We start from the raw sequence: 23326 nt of genomic DNA, 5'->3' as shown, positions 1-23326 counted from the left end.
TTCATACTTTGGAAATCAGAGCCTCAAAACATCTTTGAGTCTCTAACTGAAAATCAGAACAACTGGCAGCAGAAGCTTTATTTGAGCTGCACACAGACAGCCTAACATGTGCCATAACTGCAGTGCTGGCTATTTTTAAAAATGCAGGCTATGCGTAAGTTTGTTTTATGTTAAAAGAGACTCTTAACTTTTAAATGCCAGCTTGCACTAATTATCTTTTGCCCTAATAATATGAACGAGGAAGCCCTATGCTTTATCTTAGGTTGCATTTTTTTAAAGACCTGGAATTATATTTAATGAAGGTATTATATTGGTGCAAGAAGTTTTCATGGCTAGTTAGGAAACTTCCCGACCCTCTTGTGCTGTAGAGGATAGCAAGAACATGTAGGACAAAAGGACTGAGGATGCTGCAACATCACTGAGGTGAACAGGTCCCTCTTGGCTGGTGAAAGTGAGCTGCAAAGGCAGATACTGGCCAAAAGGAGTAGCTATTGAATACTGGGTTACACAAGATGTAATTAGCTTCATCCTATCAGATTTCTGATGATGTCCATGGGAGGGGACAGCATCCTCCACATCCTACAGTTCCACCTTCATATCAGAAGCTTTGCAGAACATCGATGGAGAGGAATACTTACATCTAGTTGACCACTTTCAAGCCCTGAGAAGCTAGCTAGCCATCTCGAGTCCTCCCATTGTACCCCTCGTTTCCTCAAACCTTAGTAGGAATGTGGCCAATCTTTTGCATGGCCAAAATCTCCATGTGGTCTGAATTGCAAGACACAGACCATGTTACTTAGGGAAACAATGGGGCAGTTGAAGTTCTGTGAACAGATCACTGGTAGCACATGATGATGGCTCCTCTGGGGCCTTACTCCTCCATTACAAGACAGAGGAGAGCAACCGGTCCAGCATGACCCTGCTGTCAGTCAGATGACATTGCCACGGGATGCAGCGCATCACTCAAGAGCCACATGTTGGACAGGTCTATCCCATAGGATACTTTAGGGAAGTTTCACCAGATTTGGCAATCTCCTGATTTCCAAACTGGTGGAATTGTCCCAAAGAACATTAGTAAAAGCAAATAAAGACTGCATCTTCTTTTGCTTTTAACTTGGTATTGCTGAAATGGTGCAAGAAAAGATGGGATCAAAAGCCAGAGAAATTAATTACTCTGAACTGCAGATACAGTGCTTTGTATCTCTACAACATAGCAGGGAGAGAAAAAAAGTGAAAGTGGAGGAAAAAACCTGATATAGAAAGTATAAAAGCAATAATTTATTGTTATCTGATTATCAAAATCAAAGTCTGAAAAATAATTTGTGTACCTCCTAAAAATCCCTTAAAAGTATCTTTCATTATTTCCGAACATATTTCAGTACCTGCAGGACTAGGCATGATAGGTGTTCCTGGTGGCCCTCCACCTCCCGGAGGACCCTAGAGAGAGCAGAAAATGTCAGTTAGCATGAAAGGGAAAAAATACTGCAGTAAAAAATGAACACAGTATAAATGAAAAAAAAAAAAAAGATCATGAATATCATGAGTTACTCTGGTAAAAACACGCATATTTTCTGATAAGCTAGTGAAACAGCTCATCACAGATTAAGACAAGGTAATTGGTCAGCGAGCTCTGGCACAGACTTCTGATGTATGTGGGTATACAGACTCAACAAGATCCATTAGTCAATAACTCTGTGTCATGCTGTGAGTCAGACAAGAGAAATACTTGGAGCACGGCCTAAGACAATTATATTTAATACCCTAAACCTACTTCTATTACCACTGTTTTTTCAGCTGGCATTTCTGTTTTGTTGTACTCTGTACAGTCAATGGTCGAGTAAACAATGTTTGCTAAGCACAACACAATGGGGTGTCCTACGGGGACAGAAGAGCCTAATCACCTTAAGAAAGCTTTCTTTTTTAGGCAGTCTTGGTATCTCGATGCAATAGGCATCTTAATTCTGTCTGTATGATATCCTACAATTTTTAAAATAACATCTGTATACACAATTTCTTCTCAAATTAATGACAGATGGATTAAAAGGGGCAGGATAATCCTGGGTACAGTCATATCACGTGCCTAGACTGCTAAATCAAAGATAAAACCAAAAAAAGCCCCACCAAAACCATCACGAAACATCTGTTTTCTCAGTTAAGGTATTTCTGTTTTGCAAATCTGTTTATGACTAAGAACTGTACACAAACTGCTCTGGCTGTTAGACAAGCTTTTGAAAGTTCTTTAAAAACTTCTCCATGAATTTTATTCTAAATGTCCAAATTGTTCAGTAAAAACAGAACTGTAACTTCTTGCTTCCTATGTTTCCACATCCACAAATATTTTTAAGTAACATGAAAAGCTACCAACTTCCAGTTTGGTAAAAATGTCTCTGTCAATAAAAGTCAATAAATATTGACTTTCCATTATATAAAATACAGATTGCTAACAACAGATGATTATTTTCATTGCCATATGACTCTTACTATATTGTTATATCTTTTCTTATATTTTAAAATAGCAGATATACTGTTCCAGACAAACATTTTTTTCAGCAGCACTGAATATAAAGGTTTGGTTGTTCCTGTCTCCTTACAAGGGCATTGCTGAGATCTGCTATAATTCACTCAGGTATTTTGGAATGACGCAGAGAAGTCTTGCATTTAGAACAATAGACACTGTTTCTCAACGGCCTACTTAACATTTCTTACAAAACATCTAGCAGCAACATACTAGGACACACTATTTTCAGACAATCAAACTCAGTAATGTATCAGCTTTCAGACTGATACCACTCCTCTGCAGGTTTGTACACGTAAAATCCTTGCAGTGGGAAGTATCTCTGTCTGCTAGCCAGTGATCAACTCACAGTTAATTGTAGATGAAACAGTAATTTTTTACCCAGAAGCAGCAGCACATCCCTGCAGTCAGTAAACATATATACCTCTATGACCTGCTATGCAACCCCACCTACCAGTTCTTGATCTTGTGCTTCCCCTTGTTTGTGAACTAAGCAAGGTCACCGAGTACCTTTCATAAAGCATGCAAGAACAAAGGCTTGCTCCATCATGAAACCCACAGAGCAGCTTATAAAAATCAAGGCATAATCACAACTTCATCTCATAGCTTTTTCCGCCTCCCAAATTACAACTGAATCAGAAATTAAATGTCTTAAGATTGGGCTTGCCAAAACTGTGTGAAAGGCCTATTCAACCCTCAGCAATGAGAAATTCCCCCATTGCTGCTGCACAGCTACAGACTCCAAATTCAAAGGGACATCTGGATCACATATATGACCTCCTAGGCATCACAGGCTATGACTTTTTATCCATGTACTTGTGCACTAAGCTCACTAACTTGATTTTTTTAGGTTTGTATGCATTTTTCAGCATCATTTAAAGAGATGTAGAAACCACTGACTGGTCATTTATTAGAAAAGTTACTTATCTTTACTACTAACTTTCACATCTGATTTTCAGTTTGTATTTACTCTCATTGTTTGTATATTTACTTCTCTTAGAAAGTCTTTTGGTATCAACTATTTTCAACTCTGAGAATATATTAATATGTAATGGAATTATTTCTCAAAAACTGTGTGATAAACTGACCACATTAAGCTCTCAAAGCGCGTAGTTCCAGATCCCAAATCCTTTGGCTAAAAGGCTGCTTTAAGAGCTCTCTATTCCACACCTTGTCCCCAAATACTTGCTCTCTTGCAAGCTACTGCCCCCCAGTTTTGCTTATTTAGCTGTTTGTATAGCTAGAGTTCATGCATTCCTCTTCCAAAATGTGGTGAGCCTTTCTGAAGCAAGACTACTCTCTCAGCATCAGACAAGACATGCACTGTGCAAGCAGTTATGCTGGCAGAAGATTTCAACCCTTGGCCCACCTCAGCTGCTTCACCACTGTCCTCTGTTAGCGGCAGCCTCAGCTCTGTTTGGAGCTCCCACTGTGAGTGTCCCTCCACTTATTCTGGGTCAACTCGAGTGCTTCAGCAAGGACCTGGTTCTTTAAATGCTTCAATCAACTTCAGTTATTTTGGATGAAGAGGGTCACTCATCCAGGGAACTCCAGTGGCAGACCTGAAGGAGTGGTAACATTCAGCAGAAGAGCGGGGACAAGGAATCAGGCAGCAACCTTTCCCACTAGCACGGCTGGAGTTCACAGAGCACATCTGAACCAAGGCTCAGGCATTTTCTCCTACACTTCAATCTTGCATCTTTGCAGATCTTTTTATTTCCCTTCAATGTTGCCAATTAGATGCAATGTTCCAGCATCAGTCTCATCACTGTAACTCAAAGAAGTAAAATCACCTCTTTACTCTTGCTCCTCCTCTATCTATCCACTGAAATATGGCCATGCCCTCTTTTCTCCAAGTGATTTGTCCCAGCTGACCTTTGGTTTGATGTGAGTTAAAACAACAGAATCTGCTTCTACAACTTGAATTTTACTTAGGTTTGCTTCTTTAAAGTAATTTTCTATAGTATCTTATTTTCTAGTTTTCTCAGGACTTCATACTTCTAAAAAATGAGAATATGAAGTCAAATATTAAAAAAAAATCTTCAAAATCTGCAACAATAACTGATCACTAATGTCTTGAGCAAACTGAACGAAACCTCTTCCCAATAGAGAGAAATTTATGAAGTTCTGTATTAAAAGAACTGGTTTGGAGATCAGCAGATTCGGACTGCTTCCGCTAAACGTGTGGCAAAATGAATACTACAGTTATGGACACTTATGAGGATCATAACCTTTTCCACAGCTAATTGTCTATATAAAGGACAAAAGAAATTGCTTTTGTCTAAACAAAACAAACTCATTCTTGAACTCATCCTTCAGCTCTGCAGGATCATCTCTCTTACGAGAACTGAAAGTAAGAGAAACCTATAAGCAGCACAAACAGATGAAAAAACACTGGTATAATGTCCTCACGGTGAAGGACCTGCTATTTCCACATTCTGAAATAGCTTCAGGTTTTATGCTGGTTAAAGCCAATGCCCTGCAGTTGTCTAATCTTCAGGTGATAAAACATGAAATATCAGAAGAAAGGTCTACTGAAACCTGACCAACCCACAGACATTTGGAATTCAACATATATATATATATATATATAAAAATTCTCCCTCGTTACCCTGTGACACCAGTACTAAGCATGTGATGAAAACAGATGAAACAATACACCTCAGAAGAGTACATCAGAAGTATAAATAATCCAAGTACAACAGTAACAACAACAATAAAGAGCCTAAAAGGATAAACAAAGTTAATCTCTCAGGATAGAGAATAAAACCAGCAGGATATGCTCCAATAAAAAACATTCTGTTGATAGCTAAAGTGCATTTGCTAAATTTCAGAGAGAGGGTTAGCATTTTGTGTTCTTTTGAATGACAGATCAAAGCTGGGCCTATTACAAAGTTTTAACTATTTCATTTGGAAGTACAGACTAAGAAAAAACAATGATACCAACTAATCCATAATAAATCAAGACACTGTCTGTAAAATGAAGGCATAACAAACTATGGAGAAAAAAAGAATTTTCAAGTCTTCAGAAGGCAATTATAAGAATAATTTCCCTTAAAATGTTAGCTATAAGGACTGATTTGTATATCTTTGGGGAGAGAAAAGTTGTTCTAATTCTTAAAATGTTTTTTTGAAGTTCAGAAACTCATACACAATATTGTGTTACTGAGAAAGCTGGGGGTTTTTTGTCCTTTATTATTGAAGACAATGTATTGCGTTGGTTATATAAATGTTTGCTGAAATAAAACAGTACTCAGGGCAATTTTGACCAGACTGATAACGATTCTAGTTAAGAACATCAACATATGCACTGTAGATGGCAGAAAAAAAACCGTAAGTGCAGATCAGTTGTTCAGTTCTCAACGAATACACAAGGGTTCTTCTTAACATCTGGACAGCTATTTCTTTGCCTAAATAAAATGTAACATCTATTCTAATCAGCAAACACACACAAGTGTACTTACTACATAGTTCCCAGGGGATGCTGAAGAATAAGGTATCTGTAATATCAACAGAAATGATACAGTAATTTTTTCTGCAGTGAGATGGAGTCCATACATACATTTATGTACAGCTGTAGATTAATGCTTATTTGTTTAATTTTTTTTCAAGACACAGTTAAGTATTACGGGAAAAAGCTACTGTTCACAAAACAAGTACCTCTCCTTGTCGTTGAAAGTATGTTCAAGTGCAAAAGTAGCAATATAGACACAAAGCAAATTCAGTACCCAATACTTCACATTAAAATATTCCATTACTGTGCCCTGGTAGTCACTCTAACGAAATTAATATGAATAACATAATTCAGACACTTAAATGTCTGTAGGCTGAGATCTGGTATCTGCTCTCCATTGTTTCATAAGTGAGGAATGCATTTGTAACAGACAGCATCATTTTTTTAAGATACCAATTACAAGGTCTAGTATGAATCCAGTTCTTGCCTCTACTACAAGAGTCTTCTTATTGTGGGAGCCAAAATAAGGTCTGTAAATATCTGCAGTCTAGTAAAAGGTTAAGATGTAAGATTATTAAGGTAATACGCTTTATAAGGTTGTAGACAACTTGTCAGCCAACTCATTTTTACAAATACATCTATTACTGGACCTCTCAATTAATTTCATGGAATGAAAATATTTCAGCTATCAATTGAAAAATATCCTAACATCTGTTTTAGTTGGATACATGCAAAAGAAAACTGAGGAAGCGTTTCAGCTCTTTTTTTTCCCCCCAATTGTCATTAGCAGAATTAAAAAATGAGAACTGACAACAAAAGAAAGAACCAGGCTAGTGTGTTAAGCCAGACCCATCTTATCTAACTGCAAGTGCTAAAAAGGGACACATTTTTATACTAATGATGTATGATCACTGAATGAAAATGAAAACTTTACCTTTGTGTTTTCTGAAGAAATACCAGACACTGTTGCTCATGTGGGATGCCTCTCTGACCTCCTCTTTCTTCAAGCTGCTATTAGACTACCTCATTTTGCAGTTGTTGCAATGAAATTTGAGTGCAGTGCTTTTTACAAAAAGCAGGTACAAATGGCTGATGTCTTGCAAGCAATTGCTCATGATTCCATATTCCCTAGCTAAGAGCAGCAAATGTGCTTTTGTTATGTAAAATATGTGAGCACACATTAAGCCATATCTTAACAAGCTGCGATTTCTGCAGAGCTTGCTGGCCAGATAGTGTTGACCTAACTCATTTTACTTGTGCTAAAGGAAGCTAAAATGTATTTTAAATACACCCCAGAATAACTTTTGTGTTATGGAAGTGCTGTAACTGGTGTTAAGATGCAGAGCTGTTGTGTGATTATGAACAGAGCTCGGGTATTTGCAGGTCAGTGAGCTCTCTGTTCAGATGTCCTCCTCACTGTACCTGCTCTGCATCAGGGTTACAGGTAAAAAGATCAAGCATGCAGTATTCTATTTGTTGAATGATGTGGAATTTTCTTTCTGGTGTATTTATGAGAAATAATTCCCTAAATATAAGATGATGTCTAATATATTTTAAATATTTACTTACAGAATTGGCATTAGTTGGGTTTGGCCAAGGTCTACCACCCCCAGGACCCCTGTAACAAAAGATGAAAGATGAGATACAGAACAATCCCCATCTTCTGACCAGCTCTGAGGAAGCAAATCAAAGTAATCTGTTTCCAGAGTAAGGAAGGAGATGGCTTTTTTCAAATTAATATGTGTTTATAAACCATAATTACACCAAGTTACGATGCTATAGCAAAATTCTCATTGTTGCACTACCATTATCGTTTAATCAGTTTATAAGTCGATTAAAGATTATTTGTTTATTACTACAACCCTGCCACTCACATTTAAAACACTCTAGGTCCTTACTCATTCTGGTACTTCTGTACTCTTCAGGTCAGGACCTGCCAGAATAGCACCATGAGGAGATTTCTTGCCCAGTAGCTGCACTGCCAGAGGCTACAGTGGAGATGGCACAGTTTTGCATCGGTCCCAAACACTTGCAAATTCAGGAAGTGACAGACGGTCCCCCTTTATATTCTCAATGGAACAAGTTGAAAGATATTGCAAATTTGTGTCCCTTGAAGGGCTTTCCTTCCATTCGCAGAGAAATTAACACCATGTTACATAGATGCAGCATTTTAATGTGGCACAGAAGTTTTGCAAAGAGTAAAAACACCAGTTCCCAAATTCTTTAGGTTTTCATGAGGAGTGGTTTCTCTTGTACTCTGCTAACCTTTTTAAAAATATTTGGAGGAAGTACACACGTTCCATGGAAGTCTAGTTACAGTACAGACAAAGACAGAAAGGTACTAAAAATGTACGTGTAATTTCAGTCATAGAAAGAGTACTTTTGCTTTTATAAGTAAGTACCTTCCTGAAGAATTGAGGATGCAGGCATTTATTGAGTATGGATCTAGAATACTGTAAGTATAGCAAGGTTTCATTAGTGAAAGTGATGCTAGTACCTTAAAAATGTTTTGGAAAAATCTATTTTTTTAAAAGATCAAGCCACAGAAAATATGTTACTATCACCTGTATCTGATAATCATAACAATAATAAATCTATAATAATAAATATTAAAAATTGAGAACATGGCATTTTATACATATACTTTAAACATTTGTTTAGACATGTATCTACAGTTTGCTACTTGACTAAAGCTGCATTATCTCCGCACAAGTCACAGAAGCATGAAAGTTATCATACAGCAGACAAAATGGAAATTTCAACTTTTCAGACATTCTCACTACGCTTGGCCCAAATGGTGTACACATGATTAAGTGGCAGCTCCTCAGCAGGAGGGACAAGAGTGTTCCACAGGCAGCTCTGTTTGATAAAGCCAACTCTGAGGAGACATCAGAGGGGTACTAAAAGCAGAAGGGAATGGGGAAAGGAAAAAAGGAAAAACTGTCCAGACAGAGCACGTTTTTCTCACAACTCTTGGTGTTATTTCAAGTTTCTTGCTCTTAGCTGAGCTCAGAAAAATAGTTTGGTGGTTAGGCTTCGTCTTTTAACAGTCCTGAGGGAACTAAGCCATATGGGAGGTAAAATCTCCAAGTTTACAGTCATAACACCTCAATAACCATAATTATTCCTGGGAGCATTAAGAGCTCCCACTTATTTATAAATAAGATTAAATCACTTTTTGAAGGCCCTGACAACTGAGAGGCAGAGCAGATGACAAAACTTTTGCATTTAAAATGGAATTTTGGCCTCATTAGCTTTGGAAAATCAACATTAGCCACGACAGCTTACCAGACATGGGAGAGTGATTTAAATATAGAGAAGAAAGCAGGCTTTATTAATGCATTCAGGAAGTTTTCTATTGATTTTAAAGCTTTGCAAAACTAAAAACTATTAAATAGATATGTTGCCCAAGGGATTTAATATTGAATCTTATTTTTTTATTACACTGTTGATGAAACTATAAAGAAATTAGCTCAAACAATCAACTGAAATAAATCAAGTGAAAATTTATTTATTTCCACTGACATATTCTTGGAAGGTTGGAAAACAGGAATGTAGGTGATAGTCTTTTCTGCCTTATTCAATGGGAGGAGGGGAGGCAAAGCAAGGAAAAGGACTAACAGTACTCATGCTCCTCAGGTCAAATATTTAGCAACTTCTCTGCTAATGATTACAAAGTGAAATATGAGGTGGGTTTTTTCTTCCTTTTTTTTTTTTTTTTTTCTATGTACTATATTTGGTTTATTGCATCCTCTTTTTTAGAGAAATCAGGAATATTTGTAACACCACTGGAAGTCTGTTTTCACCCCGAAGCCCCGCACTTGTTTGTGTGGCATTAAGTAACACAAATATATCTAGGAAAAAGCATCAAATGGAAAATAGCTGTGACGACACTGCAGATTACTGTAACTACAGAGATATTAAAAAGCCGACTCAGATATGTGATAGGGTTAAGGCACAGCAACATGGAAATTTAGACAGGCCTTACGAGGAGACTGGGAAACTCACCTTTCACCTAAAACGCTGTTGGAACTTGCAAATTTACTGGAAGCCATGAACAGTTCTAAGTATAGACTTAGAAAACACTGTAGCAGGTTCTGCTGGAAAGCCATATGGTTTTTGTGGACCCAAATGTTGTTAGCTTATAAAACACATTAAAAAAAGCTACCTGCATTTTTTTTATAATGCAAAGCAAACAGGTTTTTTGCCCTTCATTAAATGTTTATCTTGGAAGCATTAACAGAGTCATAAAACATTATTATGAACGTACCAATTCCAAAATAGAGTAACTTATTAAGTATCTATCGCTATGACTAATTACAGCTGCATTTTATCCTTAAAGTTAGTCCTATAGCATTGATCCTCGTACCTGAAAAAATAAAGTCTGAAATTTCAGTTTCCCAAGGGGCAAATATATCCAATCAGGAAATTAAACATCTAGACACAAGTTTGTGAATTGAAGTTAAAAACAAAATCACGTTTCTTTTTCTTTCCAGGCGTGACAGAGATATTCTTAGTGCTTGAGACAGCACTGCAGGTCACATGGGCCATTAAAAAGTGTCACTGAAATATAACACTGCTGCCTGAAATTTGCCATTTTGTTCCAAAGAGGGCATTTTTCCACAAAGAAAATTTTACTAAAAACGGCAACACCAAGTTTCAACCTAAAACCTTATAGTTAAAGTTATTTTGTAGAAGAACACAGTACATGTATCAGCTGTCTCAAACTGTAATCTGACAGGCATTAGTTATGATGGAGCAAGCAATTATTTAGCAGTACTACATCTGTGGAGTATATGCTCCTGGAATGAAATACTGTCTATGAGCTCTCAAACTGGTTGTTGCCATTTTTGACAATAAAGAACAGTTTTTCATCCAGAAAAATGTAAAATTATATTTGGCAGATATTCTGCTCTTAACCAAAACAGCTTCCTTTTGCACTTTCTGAGGAGAGAAAGCTGGATTTTAAATGGCAACTGTTTTTGTAAAGTACACGTTTTTATGTTTTAACATTGCCAAAAATCAAAAAACATTGAATAGAACACTGAAAAATTTTCATGTAAGAAAAGGACATGGCTATGTAAATAAAAATGTACGTTACTATAAGGCAATAGCCTTATATATAGTTATCCTGTTTCCTAGAAATGTAAGTACACTAAATGATTTACACTGTTATTTTTTAGGACTGTGCAATAGAAAAATTTAAGGAATAATACAAAGAATATATTTAACACAGTTGGGTCAGTCTATTGCCATTGCCTGCAGGTTATCCTTGGATGCACTCTGATCCTGAATGCTGGAATTTACCACACAAGTCTTCACTAAGATTTTGGTGTAAGGACAACTTTTGACAGCAGTAACTTTACAGTAAGAAATACACGAGATGTCCTGGAAACACAATTAAAAGAAACCCAGACCATCATAACCCCTTTGTTTTCCTTTTGATCAGTATATGTCACTCTATTTGACAGACAAAAAAAATTACTCCGCTTGACGATAAAAAAATTATTCATATAGTCAGGCATGCAATAATGGAGCTCCTTACAACGGTCTGTGATTCAGCATGTTAACACAGGTCATGATATGCTATAGCATAATATTCTAGTACTAGCACTTTGGACTCTCTTATGCCTTTAAAGTGCATTGTAATAAGCAAAGGGACACTATGGAGCCTTGTTCAAAACCAAGAGTGAGTATTCTGTTCCCACTTTCAGCTGACCTGGAATAAAGATGAATTTGTAAGAAATGTAAATGATTGCAGTATATGCCTGGTAAGGCATGGAGACAGCTACGGTTACCTACTTCATAATTATTGTTTCACATCTTGTTCTTCTCAGAAGATCATATACTCTATCAAAGTCCATGAATTTCCCAAGGAAAGGACTCCAACTCATGGTGTCCCCTTCAAGAGGACATACAAGTTCAAAGGAAAATGTACTTCCCACATCACTGAATTAAAAGAACATGATCTACATATGTTTACTGGCTTATGTACTTATGTATATTTACATTTCACAACATGAAATGTGATTATTAAATGCCGCACTATGGAAATGTTAGTATTTCAATCTTTCTGGTAGACCAGGAATTCTTTTCGTCATTCAGGAACCTCTTCTTATTTTTCCCATGTGAACTCTCATTTATGTGGGTAAGTAGCCTCAAAAAATCTTAGCTATCCTGAATTTTAATTCTACAACATTTTATTTTAGAAAGTTAATTTACTTTTCCTATAATTCAATCTCCTCCTGAGGACAGTCTCTGTAATGCTTATATTATATTGCTTATATTATATTCACACTGAATTTCAAATATCTAGATATTTTTTCTATATCAAATTTATTTAAAAGAAGAAATTCCTATCTTGGGAAGGTTCCTAGAGTTGATGTGAGTCCAATATATGATGTCTATAATACAGTAAAACCCAACTTAACATTTTATTTTATTTGCTTCAAGAATTCAAGGTATGTCCAGAAATAGAAGAAATTAAGGATATGGTGGATTATATATCTTGTTAATGGTATTATCTATCTCAATACCTTTTACTTTTTCATGTTGGCAACTATTTACTAGAAATGAAAATTATCATCTCTCATTTATGTTTCCTATAAAAATAAGAGTAAAAATGAGTATAATGATAACAAGCATATACCAATCTTCACTGTGTTTTCTGTGTCAATCTGCTGAAAACTCATTCTTGAAAGGTGAAAGTGTAAAATGAGTAAGAGAAGAACATGTTCTCTGCTTTAGGTTATAAAATCATTCTAGTGTCTTGATAGCTGGACCACCATGTTGCCTTCTGTAGAAGGCAACACACAGTCTGCAAAATGTTGGTTATGAAAACATGTACTAACTTCAGTAGAGGTAAGTCCATGATACAAGAATGACTTGGTAATCTCTGGTCTGTGGTATGCTGAAGGTAACTATAGCAGCCCCTTAACATTTGTGAATCTCTTAAGAGAGAAATCTAAATAATACAAGGAGCACCTTGTTTGTTTTTGTTTTTTCCAGGCTTGTTAATCATGCAAGCAACTCCAAGCAAGCAAAAGATTTATCTAAAGTGCAGAAGATTGATCATGTTGGGCCGCTTGGTATGCTAAAATCCTCAGCTTAGATCTAGTCTACTCTAGATACACTAATTTTATATCTGAAGTTTTTCTACACACTTAGAAAGCAGGGTTGTATACAGGTATAAAAAGCATAATACACTCCCATGACTAAAGTCATGCCTGGAATAAATCAGTATAACTTAATTGAATACAGTCTGTATCAATTTCTATCAAATGATGACTCAGTCCCAGAACTGCATAGAAACACTGAAAACCTTACACTCATATCTGTAATACTTTTCTATCTGTTTAGAGTGGAAATAAATGTAGTTATGGAAATAAAAACAGCAACAGAGAGAGAATCATCCACACTTCTTCTTTCAAATACGTCTTTTTTTTATAAATAGTTCTAGACAATGGTTTTATTTTGCCAAAATTAAGTACTTCTTTATTTTGCAGAAAAGAACCATACTTGTACCATTTTTTACAGAGTATTTAATCAGTAAAGTAAAAACATAAATGTAAATAATGTATTTTTTAAAAAATGCATCCAGGGATACATCAGTGACTATACTGACAAAATATTCCCAATATTTGAGCTTTGACCTGTGAAAGAAACTGAGTATTTGTACAGACCTGCAGGGACACCAAAGCACCTGCTGTAAGAGATGCATGCAGAAGGAAACTGCTGTGGGTTCACTTTTAAAAATTGCCGTTACTAGTCATCAAAGCATGTTACTTAACCAAGCATGTTCTCCTTGTCTTATGTATCCCAAATGTTACTTCTACAATGAAATAATGATTTTTCTAAATATTATAAGATTTTATTATTGTGCTTACATGTTCATTCCAGGCATCCCCGGGCCACCTAAAGCATTCAGTGGGGGTCTCATTGCACCTCCATAGTTCTGCAATGATAACCAAGGGTCAGACTACCACAAAACAAAAAAACAAAACCAAAGAGGAGGGGGAAAGAAAGGACAGCAGGTTAATGATATCCCTACATAACTGCTGACTGGATAGGCCAATGTAATTAATTCTTTCAGGAGTTTCCATTGTTGACTTAAAAAAATAATAGTTAACCCCAAGGAGAAAGAATTACAAACAACAGAAATAGGCTAAGAATACTTAAAATGTCATTTGTTTCAGGACGAATCATTCACACATATAGAGGTCAAGTCGACAGCCAGCAAGGGGCAGGTTTTATAATGTATTCAACTTTTATACCAAGGGAGCTCATTCAAAATCAGAAACCTGGATTTCTAAGACTTCTACATCATGGATTTTAAATAGAATTATTTTTAATTAGATTTTGTTAGGATATCAATAAATGCCTGTATAAAATTATACCATATGATATCACTTTTATAACATACAACATAACTGTTACTTTAGTTTTCTAATCAGTCAATCTAATAGTCTGTGGTAACCTATATGAAAAGTATTAGATATGATAATGAATGTCTTAGTAATGCCACCAAATGCATTGCCCAATGCCTATAAAATCTGAATTTATGCTCTGATAATACAACAAAAGTCAAACCGCACTATTTACATGAAAAACTAAATTAGACCTATTTTTTAAGGGGAATACAAGCAGAACAGTCTGTCTCACCTCACAATCATAATGCACTCCCTAATCTGTGTTAATCCCGCCACATTTTTCTGATATTTCAAAAGAATGGATAATAGTAAATTCTCTAAAATGAACAGCTGTGCATTTTGGAAGGAGGATGGGGAGAAAGAAGCGATTTACTTTAAAAAAATTTAGGTCAGTGTTGCAGTCTATTTTCCAATAATAAAACTAATACTCTACTTCATGTATAGTATACTATAAACTGCATAAACTATATGACTCAGGCTTATGAGTGTTCGCTATATTGGTCTGATTCACAAAACCATGTAAACATGAAATGATGAATACATGGGAGAAATCCAACAATGATATTCAAAGTGTCGTTCTGGTGCTGTTTATACCTTGACTGATATATCAGTTACCTAGAACTGATCTGCAACTAGGAAAAGAACATCTGTCTGTTGCTGCAAACAGAAACCCCAAACCTAAAATTTTCTTCATTGTTAACAATCCTAGAAATGTCTAAAGTTAGCTGGTTTGCAAGAATACATAGGCTGCAAACAGATGTCCTCTTCCAGACCCAGCAGTGCCATCTGAAGATTGTATTATCCACAGCTGCTGGTCATCAATCACTACTCATTCCTGCCTTTTTGTGTGCAGTCGGTAGACTGACTGGTGCACACAGTCAGGCAAAAATCAGCCAGATTAACTCTAACCTCCTATTTAACCTAGGTTATCCTAGATGATTTAGCCTAAGCAACTCCTCTGTCAGAACTGTAGGGCAGTAACTGGTGGCTAGTGAAAACTGCTGGGCACAGTAATGTCCCCAGCGGTACTACTGGATCTGGAAAAGAACACAGTCTGACTGTAAGAAAACAGCTATCTGTTTTATTTCATTTTTCCATCTCGATGTGGAGGGGTGAGCCATTCTCCCTATGTGGCCTTCCCTCTTTATTTTAATTCAGGAATCACTTGTGTTGACTGGGGTTAAAGATCTCTATGGAATCCTGCAGGACTGGAATAATCCTAATCAAACGTACTCTTAACTCTAATTACGGCTAATCCTCATCAAATGTACTCCTTCGTCCTCAAATAAGAGTGCTGTCATTAAGGCTACCAATATATACATTCCTTCAGCTGCAGCTATGCTCTCTGCAGAAGTTAGTGCCTCAATTTGTCCCTTACAGTTTTTTACTCAAAGTCACCACCACCACTGTTTATCTGGTAGTTAAGTTGTTCATAAAAATGCTCCCTAATGTCAGGTGGCCAAAATGAGCCAGGTTAGCCGACTTTTTTCTTAAATGTTTAAGATGACCTGATTCTTTTTGACTGGAGGATGTGGGAGGCTCACCAGCAGATATGAAGGATGGGGAGAAGTAGCGGTCACAGACTGGAGGTAGTACCCCATTCATCTAGCATAACTACAGCTTGAAAAAAAAGCCTGAACCTAATTCTTTGGAGCTTCTCAGAGTTTCAAGCATTTACAACCATCCACTGCTTTTTGTTTTATATTATTTAGTTTGAAACAGACTAGAATCATAAAATACAAAACTGAGGTAAATTTTCTGTAAGTTTTCAAGCATATGCATGCTATACTTGCTATATTGGACATAAGCTTTTCTCTATCAACACATTAAGTGTTTTGCAAGTTGACTGCCTGTGCAGCAAGGCAGCAGGGCCTCCCACTATGGGCAGACCTGAGTCAACTTTACAGCACTGTAGCAAGTGGATGTTAAAAGAAGGTGTGAAAGATTCATCAGATTTGGTTTTAGAACTGAATTCTGAGAAGATCCTAAAAGCCATATACAAAGATAGATGATGAACCATTTATAGAAAAGATTGATTTGTGAATGTAAATTTTGTGTAGATTAGCTACATACTTCCCCATTTTAAGAGGATGTCCGGTACAAGAAAGAAGAACTTTACAAAACCACTGGATTTTAAGAGAGCAAAAATGGAAAAATTATCCTTATAAACACTGGCATGAGATTTGCCTGCTGTGTGACTAATGATGCTGCATAAAGTATCAGCTCAATCTCATATGGCAGCACTGCAAAGCTTCTCTTTCTACCTCCAAAAGGCAAGTGGTAAATATACTTCAATGCTACAGAAAAAAATAACAAATGTATTTAATAATTGTTTGTTGGTCACACAGAAGATGATGTGTAGAACTGCACAACTGGTTTCTACCAAGAAGACCCAAAATTGTAAAGACAGTTATGAACAGATTTGAAAGGCAAAGCTATTTAATAATTTAAAATTCAGTTGCTATTCCAAGGACAAAGATGTCACTAGAGAGATTATCTAAAATGGGTAAGTGGGGGCACAACAAGCACACTGTAAAACAAAATACTGGCCACACCGGTATACAACACCACCACCTAAATTTTCTCTCACTAAGAGTGCTGACAAAATACAGAATAATCTTTTAGATTCATATTTCAGGTATGCATCAGACTTAATTTGTTTTCTACCCTAGTTTACTGTTGAAATGTAATTCTGACAAATATCCACTCATATTTTCACACTTTTGAAGAAAGAGCCTATGAACAACTATGACCAGGTCAGCACCATGGAGAAGGATGGTTCTTGCAATCAAAGGTTGCTTCACTCCTTGAAAACAGAGCAAGAGATGCTTGCGATTGACAAGGGGGAGAAATGGCAGCATGGACTTCTCATTTTACAATAAAATCTCTCTAGCACTCACCAAAAATCTAGATCAATAGTGGATGAAAGAAAAACTCTACAGAATTTTGGGGAGTATTTTTGGTACAAAGAGTTTGCCTAAATTAAAAGTATTAATCCTTTCCTCCTAAACAGCATAAATAATTAGGTTGGGAGGATGAGGAAACACCTACTCAATCCTTGGTCTCCTTTACAAATGTCAGCCTTTGATTACAACATACACTGGCTATAGGACAAACATAACTTTTCTGAAATAAGCAAGTTAAGAGATTCCTCTTTTAACTTCAAAACTTAATTAAAATGACTGATATTTTCATTTTAGACTTTCTACAGTTGCAACTCAGAATTAATGTTTGTAAAACAGAAAGTTCTATTTTAAAATGGGATTACAAAACCAAATCCTGGCCATCTTCAAGCTATGGAAAGCCGGAGTAATATAGTATAAGTATAGGTCTATCAATAAAAATTGGTATCTATCTGTGGAAGGTACCTGTGGTCCTAATGGAACCATTCCTCTTGGAGGAGTCATTCTCTGCATTGGCCCACCCATGTTTGGATGCCCTGCAAATAAAATGATGTAACTTAAAATACTATGCAATACACAAACACCTTCTAAAACAACTTCAACAAATCATTCCTTTGTCATTAACAAAAAGCTTAAAAAGCTGCAGTAAGCAGAACAGAAGAGGCAAGTTTGAGAAGACAGTACTTCTGAATGGTCCAAATAATTATTTCATTCACCTTGCTGCCGTGTTGGGTCCATCCCGCTAGGCAATAACGGCTGACTTCCTGGGACACCTCCAAGTGCCTGCAGGAACAGAAACCATATGTTAAAAGCATATAATGCTTTGAAATTTATGATAAAGACATAATGCAGATATTTCATTTTTAATTCCCAGATGTTTCTTCTGAGTCGAGAGTAATGTGGTAGAGTTAACTTTCTGTCATGGTTTAAACCCAGCTGGCAGCCAAACACCACACAGCTGCTCACTCCCCCTCCCCCTCCAGGGGTACAGGGAAGTAATATTGGAGGGTAAAGGGAGATATGTAGGTTGAGATAGAAAAATAATAATTTAAATAAAATGAAACAATAACAATAACAGAAGTGCAAACGGGTAATGCACAATGCGATGGCTCACCACCTGCCAACTGATACCCAGTCTGTTCCTGGCTAGCAATCCTGAAGAAAACCAAGATCCCGAAACCACAATCCTGGAAGCAAGAGAGAATCCCCTCCTTCCCAGCCACCCGTCCTCTATATACTGAGCATGACGTCACATAATATGGAATATTTCATTGGCTAATTTAGGTCCGGTGCTCTGGCTGTGCCCCCTCCCAGCTTCTTGTACACCTGAGCACAGGCAGGAGATGGGGAGTTGCAAACTCCTTGATCTCTTGGCAACAGCTGAAAACATCAGTGTATTATTGGCATTCTTCTCATACCAAATCTCACACTGAATCCAAATCACAGCACTATTCTACCTACTAAGAAAAAAAATTAGCTCTATCCCAGCTGAAACCAGGACATTTCCTAAATGCTCTAAGTGCCTAACTAAACTAGAAGTCCTGAATGTCCCTGACTATGGATCTGTATGGACAAATTCTTGGACTTCTGTTCAATTATGTATAAATAACCTCCAAAATATGACTGCCTGATTTGCTTCCCCCTGAACCAATTCTTCCTTCACTTTAGCTTACCTGTTACTTAACCTGCAAACACTGTCTTTTTCTTGGGTATGCGACAATTTATCCAAAGCTTATATTGCTACAATTTTCCCTTTTACTCATTATTTTAGCATTCCTTTCAGGTCAGGATGCGGACACTGATATTCTCTGAGAGTGAGCTGTAGCTGAGCCAACTGCACAGCATTCACAGGGTATGGTTAATTAGGGCTGTGATATGGGGGACATTTTGTCTTCCACTCTACCTTACTCTTGAAGGGCATCAGTGCCAAGATAAGCTTATTATTCATCTATGGGAGATAACAAACAGTTACAGAACTTGCTCTTAAATCTTGCCTTCAAGTGTGAAGGTACGTTGTGTTGTCATTTCACCTCTGGTCCAAATCACACACACTGCTTTTATTTCCCCACATTTTAATCTGCCCTTTGGGCTTACAGTAACTGAATTAGGTTTAAAGATAATTTCTACAGTCTCTAACTTGCAGTTTAGTCAACTAGAAAAATGTTTTTATGAGTGGATCTTTGTAGCTGATCCTCTAGGTGCTATTTAGCATTTCAAAACAACACCACATTTTCAGTAAAAATGTATCCAGAATGAGCAAATCTGTTATTATGAAAGTAACCTACTCAGGCAATACATGTACTGCTTACTGTGGGAATGGATAAGTTATTCATGACCTAGAAATACTGTAGTAGTCTTGGATACATACAAAGGGGACCCTATCTGCGAATATTATAGTTTGTTTCCACAAGAAGTGGGATGTTAAAAAATAAGATACATGTTATTGCCTCAAAGGTAATACAGTCAAAAGGTACTGCACTGCAAGATGAATGGAAAAAACAATCTGAGATACCATAATTTAAACCAGAATTTTACATGTACTTCAGTGGCTTGAAGTCTGGACGATACATAAGAACGATACATGAAGTGCATGGAGAAGTGTCAAATACTAGCAAAGCAGGAACTGGTCACTTCTGCCAGAGATGGCAGGTGACATGCAAGGACACACAGGCATTTGCTGCTGTGAGCACATGTGACTGGCGACTTAACTCATTACACCGTGGATCATTTCAGAAGGTACTGTGGTTTACCTCAGTCACACTTCTTTTCAAGAAAAACAAGAGTACTTGCACAGGACAATGCACTGCCAACAGCAAACACCCTTGTAGGGCTTGATGTCGCAGTATGTGATCGAGTACTGGAGGCAATTTAGGGGCACTCCTGTGGCAGTTGGTTGGTGCTAACTTTCCTGCTACAAAGCCTAGATCTAGCTCAGATAACCCTTACACAGCACTGGACAGCGCTGTGCACATGTGCCCTGTGTTACCCTTCCTCACCTAAGAAATACAATCCCTACTGCAAGGCACTAAGGAATAGAGTTATAGTTACAGTGGCAATTTTAACTCTGATTTTTACTGACTTACGGCTGATCAAAATTTCAGCCTTAAAGCTGCACAATAGTTTATTACTTCCACACACTGCCCATCTATACTGTAACACAAATAATGGCAGCACTGTTAAAAGCAGTAATTCATGAATGCAGTATAATGTAAATGAATTGCAAAGGCTGTAATTCACTAACATTATGTGATTATGTCACAGTTCTGAACTGAAAATATCACAATGTGCAGACAAAAATGCTTCCGAAACTAAAACTGCAGGTTGGCAGCACTTTCGCAGCATTCGCCACATCCAGTTTCTACCTGCCAGTATTTACAGTCTTCAGAAACATAGGAAGCAAAACAAAGGAATATGTGAAGCCCAAACACTGGTGTATTTTTGGCTAAGACAGAACTGAAAGGTGCAAAAATCAGAAAGATATTTTGTACTGAGTTACAGTATGTCTGTAACAAATATTTCACTGAAGTGCTAATGACACTGCACTCTTCTGTTGTCCCTTGATGATCACTTCAACAAGGCTAATTACATTTCCCTCGTAAAAAAGTAGCTATGGTTCAGGTAACTTAACCACCTCCCAAGCATCACCATGTTTGATTTGGAGGAACATTGAAAGAAGTCTTGTGACCTCATCTATCCAACTCACTGAAATTTAAACTTCAACATTCTGGCAATATTGTGCCAGTGCTGAAGACAAGGTTGTTGACATTGTGTTACACATATATAAAAAATAGCCAGAACTGAGGTTGGAGCAGAAAAGACTCCTCCTCAAGCTGTGACAAGAAAGGCAGTCCTGAAAGTCTAAGTTGCACCAAAAAAAACCATTCCATCTGTCCTATCAACCTTTCCCAATATTGTAAATGACCCAGTTTTAGTTTCAGAGCCGCACTGTTTTTCTGTCTGCTTATCTCTAACTTTTCATCTGTTGACAACTGCTTTCTCCTCCTCTATATGCACTACGGAGAACTTAAAAATACACTGCTATCTGCTTCCAGAACCATCTTTTCACAGATGGGCCAATAAAGGTCTCTGCTGACGAACAGCAGCTCATTACTCATTCTTGTTACACTGGCATGCATAGCCTTTGATGGAGATGGGGAGGAAATTGGGAACTTGATGCTTTTATAAAGTCCTGAGAGTGTCTAGAAGAGTCATAGAGTGCTTTATGATATCTGCGTCTCACCAATAATCTCCACACTTACTGTGAAATAAATATACTTCATCTATCCAACAGAGAATAGGAGGGAGTGATGCATTTTATGTAGAATTAAGTCCAAAACTTCTCAGAGCTAACTACTTGATGTGGTTAGGAAAGTTTAGAGAGTATAACAGCTATGAGGACGTTCTGCCTTCAATCTCAGAGCAAGCAGTGTAGGCTGGCTGAGGTTAATGCAGCACCACAGAAGGCAAGTATATTCTCCTTCTGCAAACAGGCTTAACATACAATAAATTTTGAGGTGTAGACACTAATTAAGCATAGGAAAGTGAACTGGGAGTAGCATGGCCACACCTTATCAAAATAACTACTTAATGGTCAGACAAAATGGGGTGGAGAGGGACTGAGCAACTTTCATAGCCAATGAGCCACTGGTAGCCGACAAGCCAACACTGTCTCTTCCCAGCGCTGCACCATGACCCTGGACCACAACAGTGCATCAGTGACAAATTCTTACCTGATTGGGTATTCTTAAAGGTGGCCTTGGACCTCCAGGGTACCGAGGGGACATGAAAGGCTACGAAAAAAAAAAACCACAAAACTGCTAAGTAATTCAATGTAGCTTGTAAATAACACATTGAGTCATTGGGCATATGGCTTGGGTCATGCTCACACTTCAGGCATCCAGCTTAAATACTTCCACAGAGCATTCAGTATAATCTTCCGCAATGTTTAGCAGAACTAAATAAATTTAGAGATTCTTGTCAAATCCATCTACCAAGACAAATTATTTAAAACTTTGTTACAGCTATTGTGAATGCAGGATATAAATTAACTGTGAAGAATAACAAACTATTTAGATCATATAATCACAAATCTGTACTTTCCACTGGAGAAGAGAAAGATAGAAACCCTAGAATACAAAATAAAAATGTTTTGGGGAGAGTCAAGAGGTAACTAACAGCAAAACAATTTGCAAATACTTTCCATTCACTTTTTCATAATAACACCAAAATGCAATACAAAATTTAATCTGTGAGGGCACAGGTTGCAAGTTTATGTCATAAATATTTAGAACTTTGGTGGTTTAAATGAACCATATTAATTCAATGTTATTCCTTCCATCCCTCCATACTCCGTGCTCTCAAAACCAAATATATACCCAAATCTGTCATACCATCCTGCACCCTGTGAGGTTCTAGTGGCTCTTGGCTACTACTATACTACTTTGTAGCCCACAAACAACGTCAGCCCCTTACAATAAACAAATAGTAGTACCAGCAAATGTGTTTAACATTTCTATTCCATCCCGAAGTGTGACAGTAATCTAGAAATCTAAAAAGCCAGGAGGTTAGTGGCAAGTGTGAGATCTACAGGAAAAAGGCACAAACATCTGACAAAACAGATGATGAAGAGGATCATTTTGGCAAGCAAATGTACCTATAACTCCAAAAGAAAATGAAGAGCTGAAATTATGCTTTGACTGTGAATACAGGGACAAAAAATACTGATTCTTTATATCATGAAAGAGGAGCTCACTTCTGTTCATGACACTGCCACTGGAGACAAGGGAGAGAAAAAAGAAAGGAGTCTGCTGGGGCTTCCCAGGGGCAATCTCTGATGACAAATGAGCTGCTGCACATTTCAACCCACTCTTTGGGGTCTCTTCGAAAAGAAGCAGATATACCTACACAGGCATCACCTAGTCAGCTGTAGCTAAGGACCACTGGCAAGTCACTAAAAGTCTATGATCAACATCACTGTTTTACAAATAAATAGCATATTTCAGCTCCATCAGCAGCACTGTTACAA

General features: G+C 37.2%; 1 protein-coding gene across 10 annotated transcripts in view; it reads right to left on the bottom strand.

The window, feature by feature from the left end:
- Positions 1 to 23326, bottom strand: part of SSBP2 (single stranded DNA binding protein 2) — a 204963-nt gene that overhangs the window by 27720 nt on the left and 153917 nt on the right. For 6 of the 10 annotated variants that reach the window (XM_074856726.1, XM_074856733.1, XM_074856729.1 and 3 more), the window contains 7 exons: positions 22032 to 22091; positions 18018 to 18084; positions 17767 to 17837; positions 13856 to 13947; positions 7539 to 7587; positions 5980 to 6015; positions 1383 to 1437 (listed from right to left, as the gene is read on the bottom strand). In XM_074856726.1, coding sequence (XP_074712827.1) covers positions 1383 to 1437; positions 5980 to 6015; positions 7539 to 7587; positions 13856 to 13947; positions 17767 to 17837; positions 18018 to 18084; positions 22032 to 22091 — 430 coding nt within the window. The remainder of the gene's footprint in view (positions 1 to 1382; positions 1438 to 5979; positions 6016 to 7538; positions 7588 to 13855; positions 13948 to 17766; positions 17838 to 18017; positions 18085 to 22031; positions 22092 to 23326) is intronic. The other 4 variants (XM_074856734.1, XM_074856727.1, XM_074856732.1 and 1 more) reach the window with 1 other exon arrangement.

Source organism: Strix uralensis, chromosome Z (genome assembly GCF_047716275.1).
Source record: "Strix uralensis isolate ZFMK-TIS-50842 chromosome Z, bStrUra1, whole genome shotgun sequence".
Classification (NCBI taxonomy): domain Eukaryota; kingdom Metazoa; phylum Chordata; class Aves; order Strigiformes; family Strigidae; genus Strix; species Strix uralensis.
This window is presented reverse-complemented; position numbering and strand designations above follow the sequence as displayed.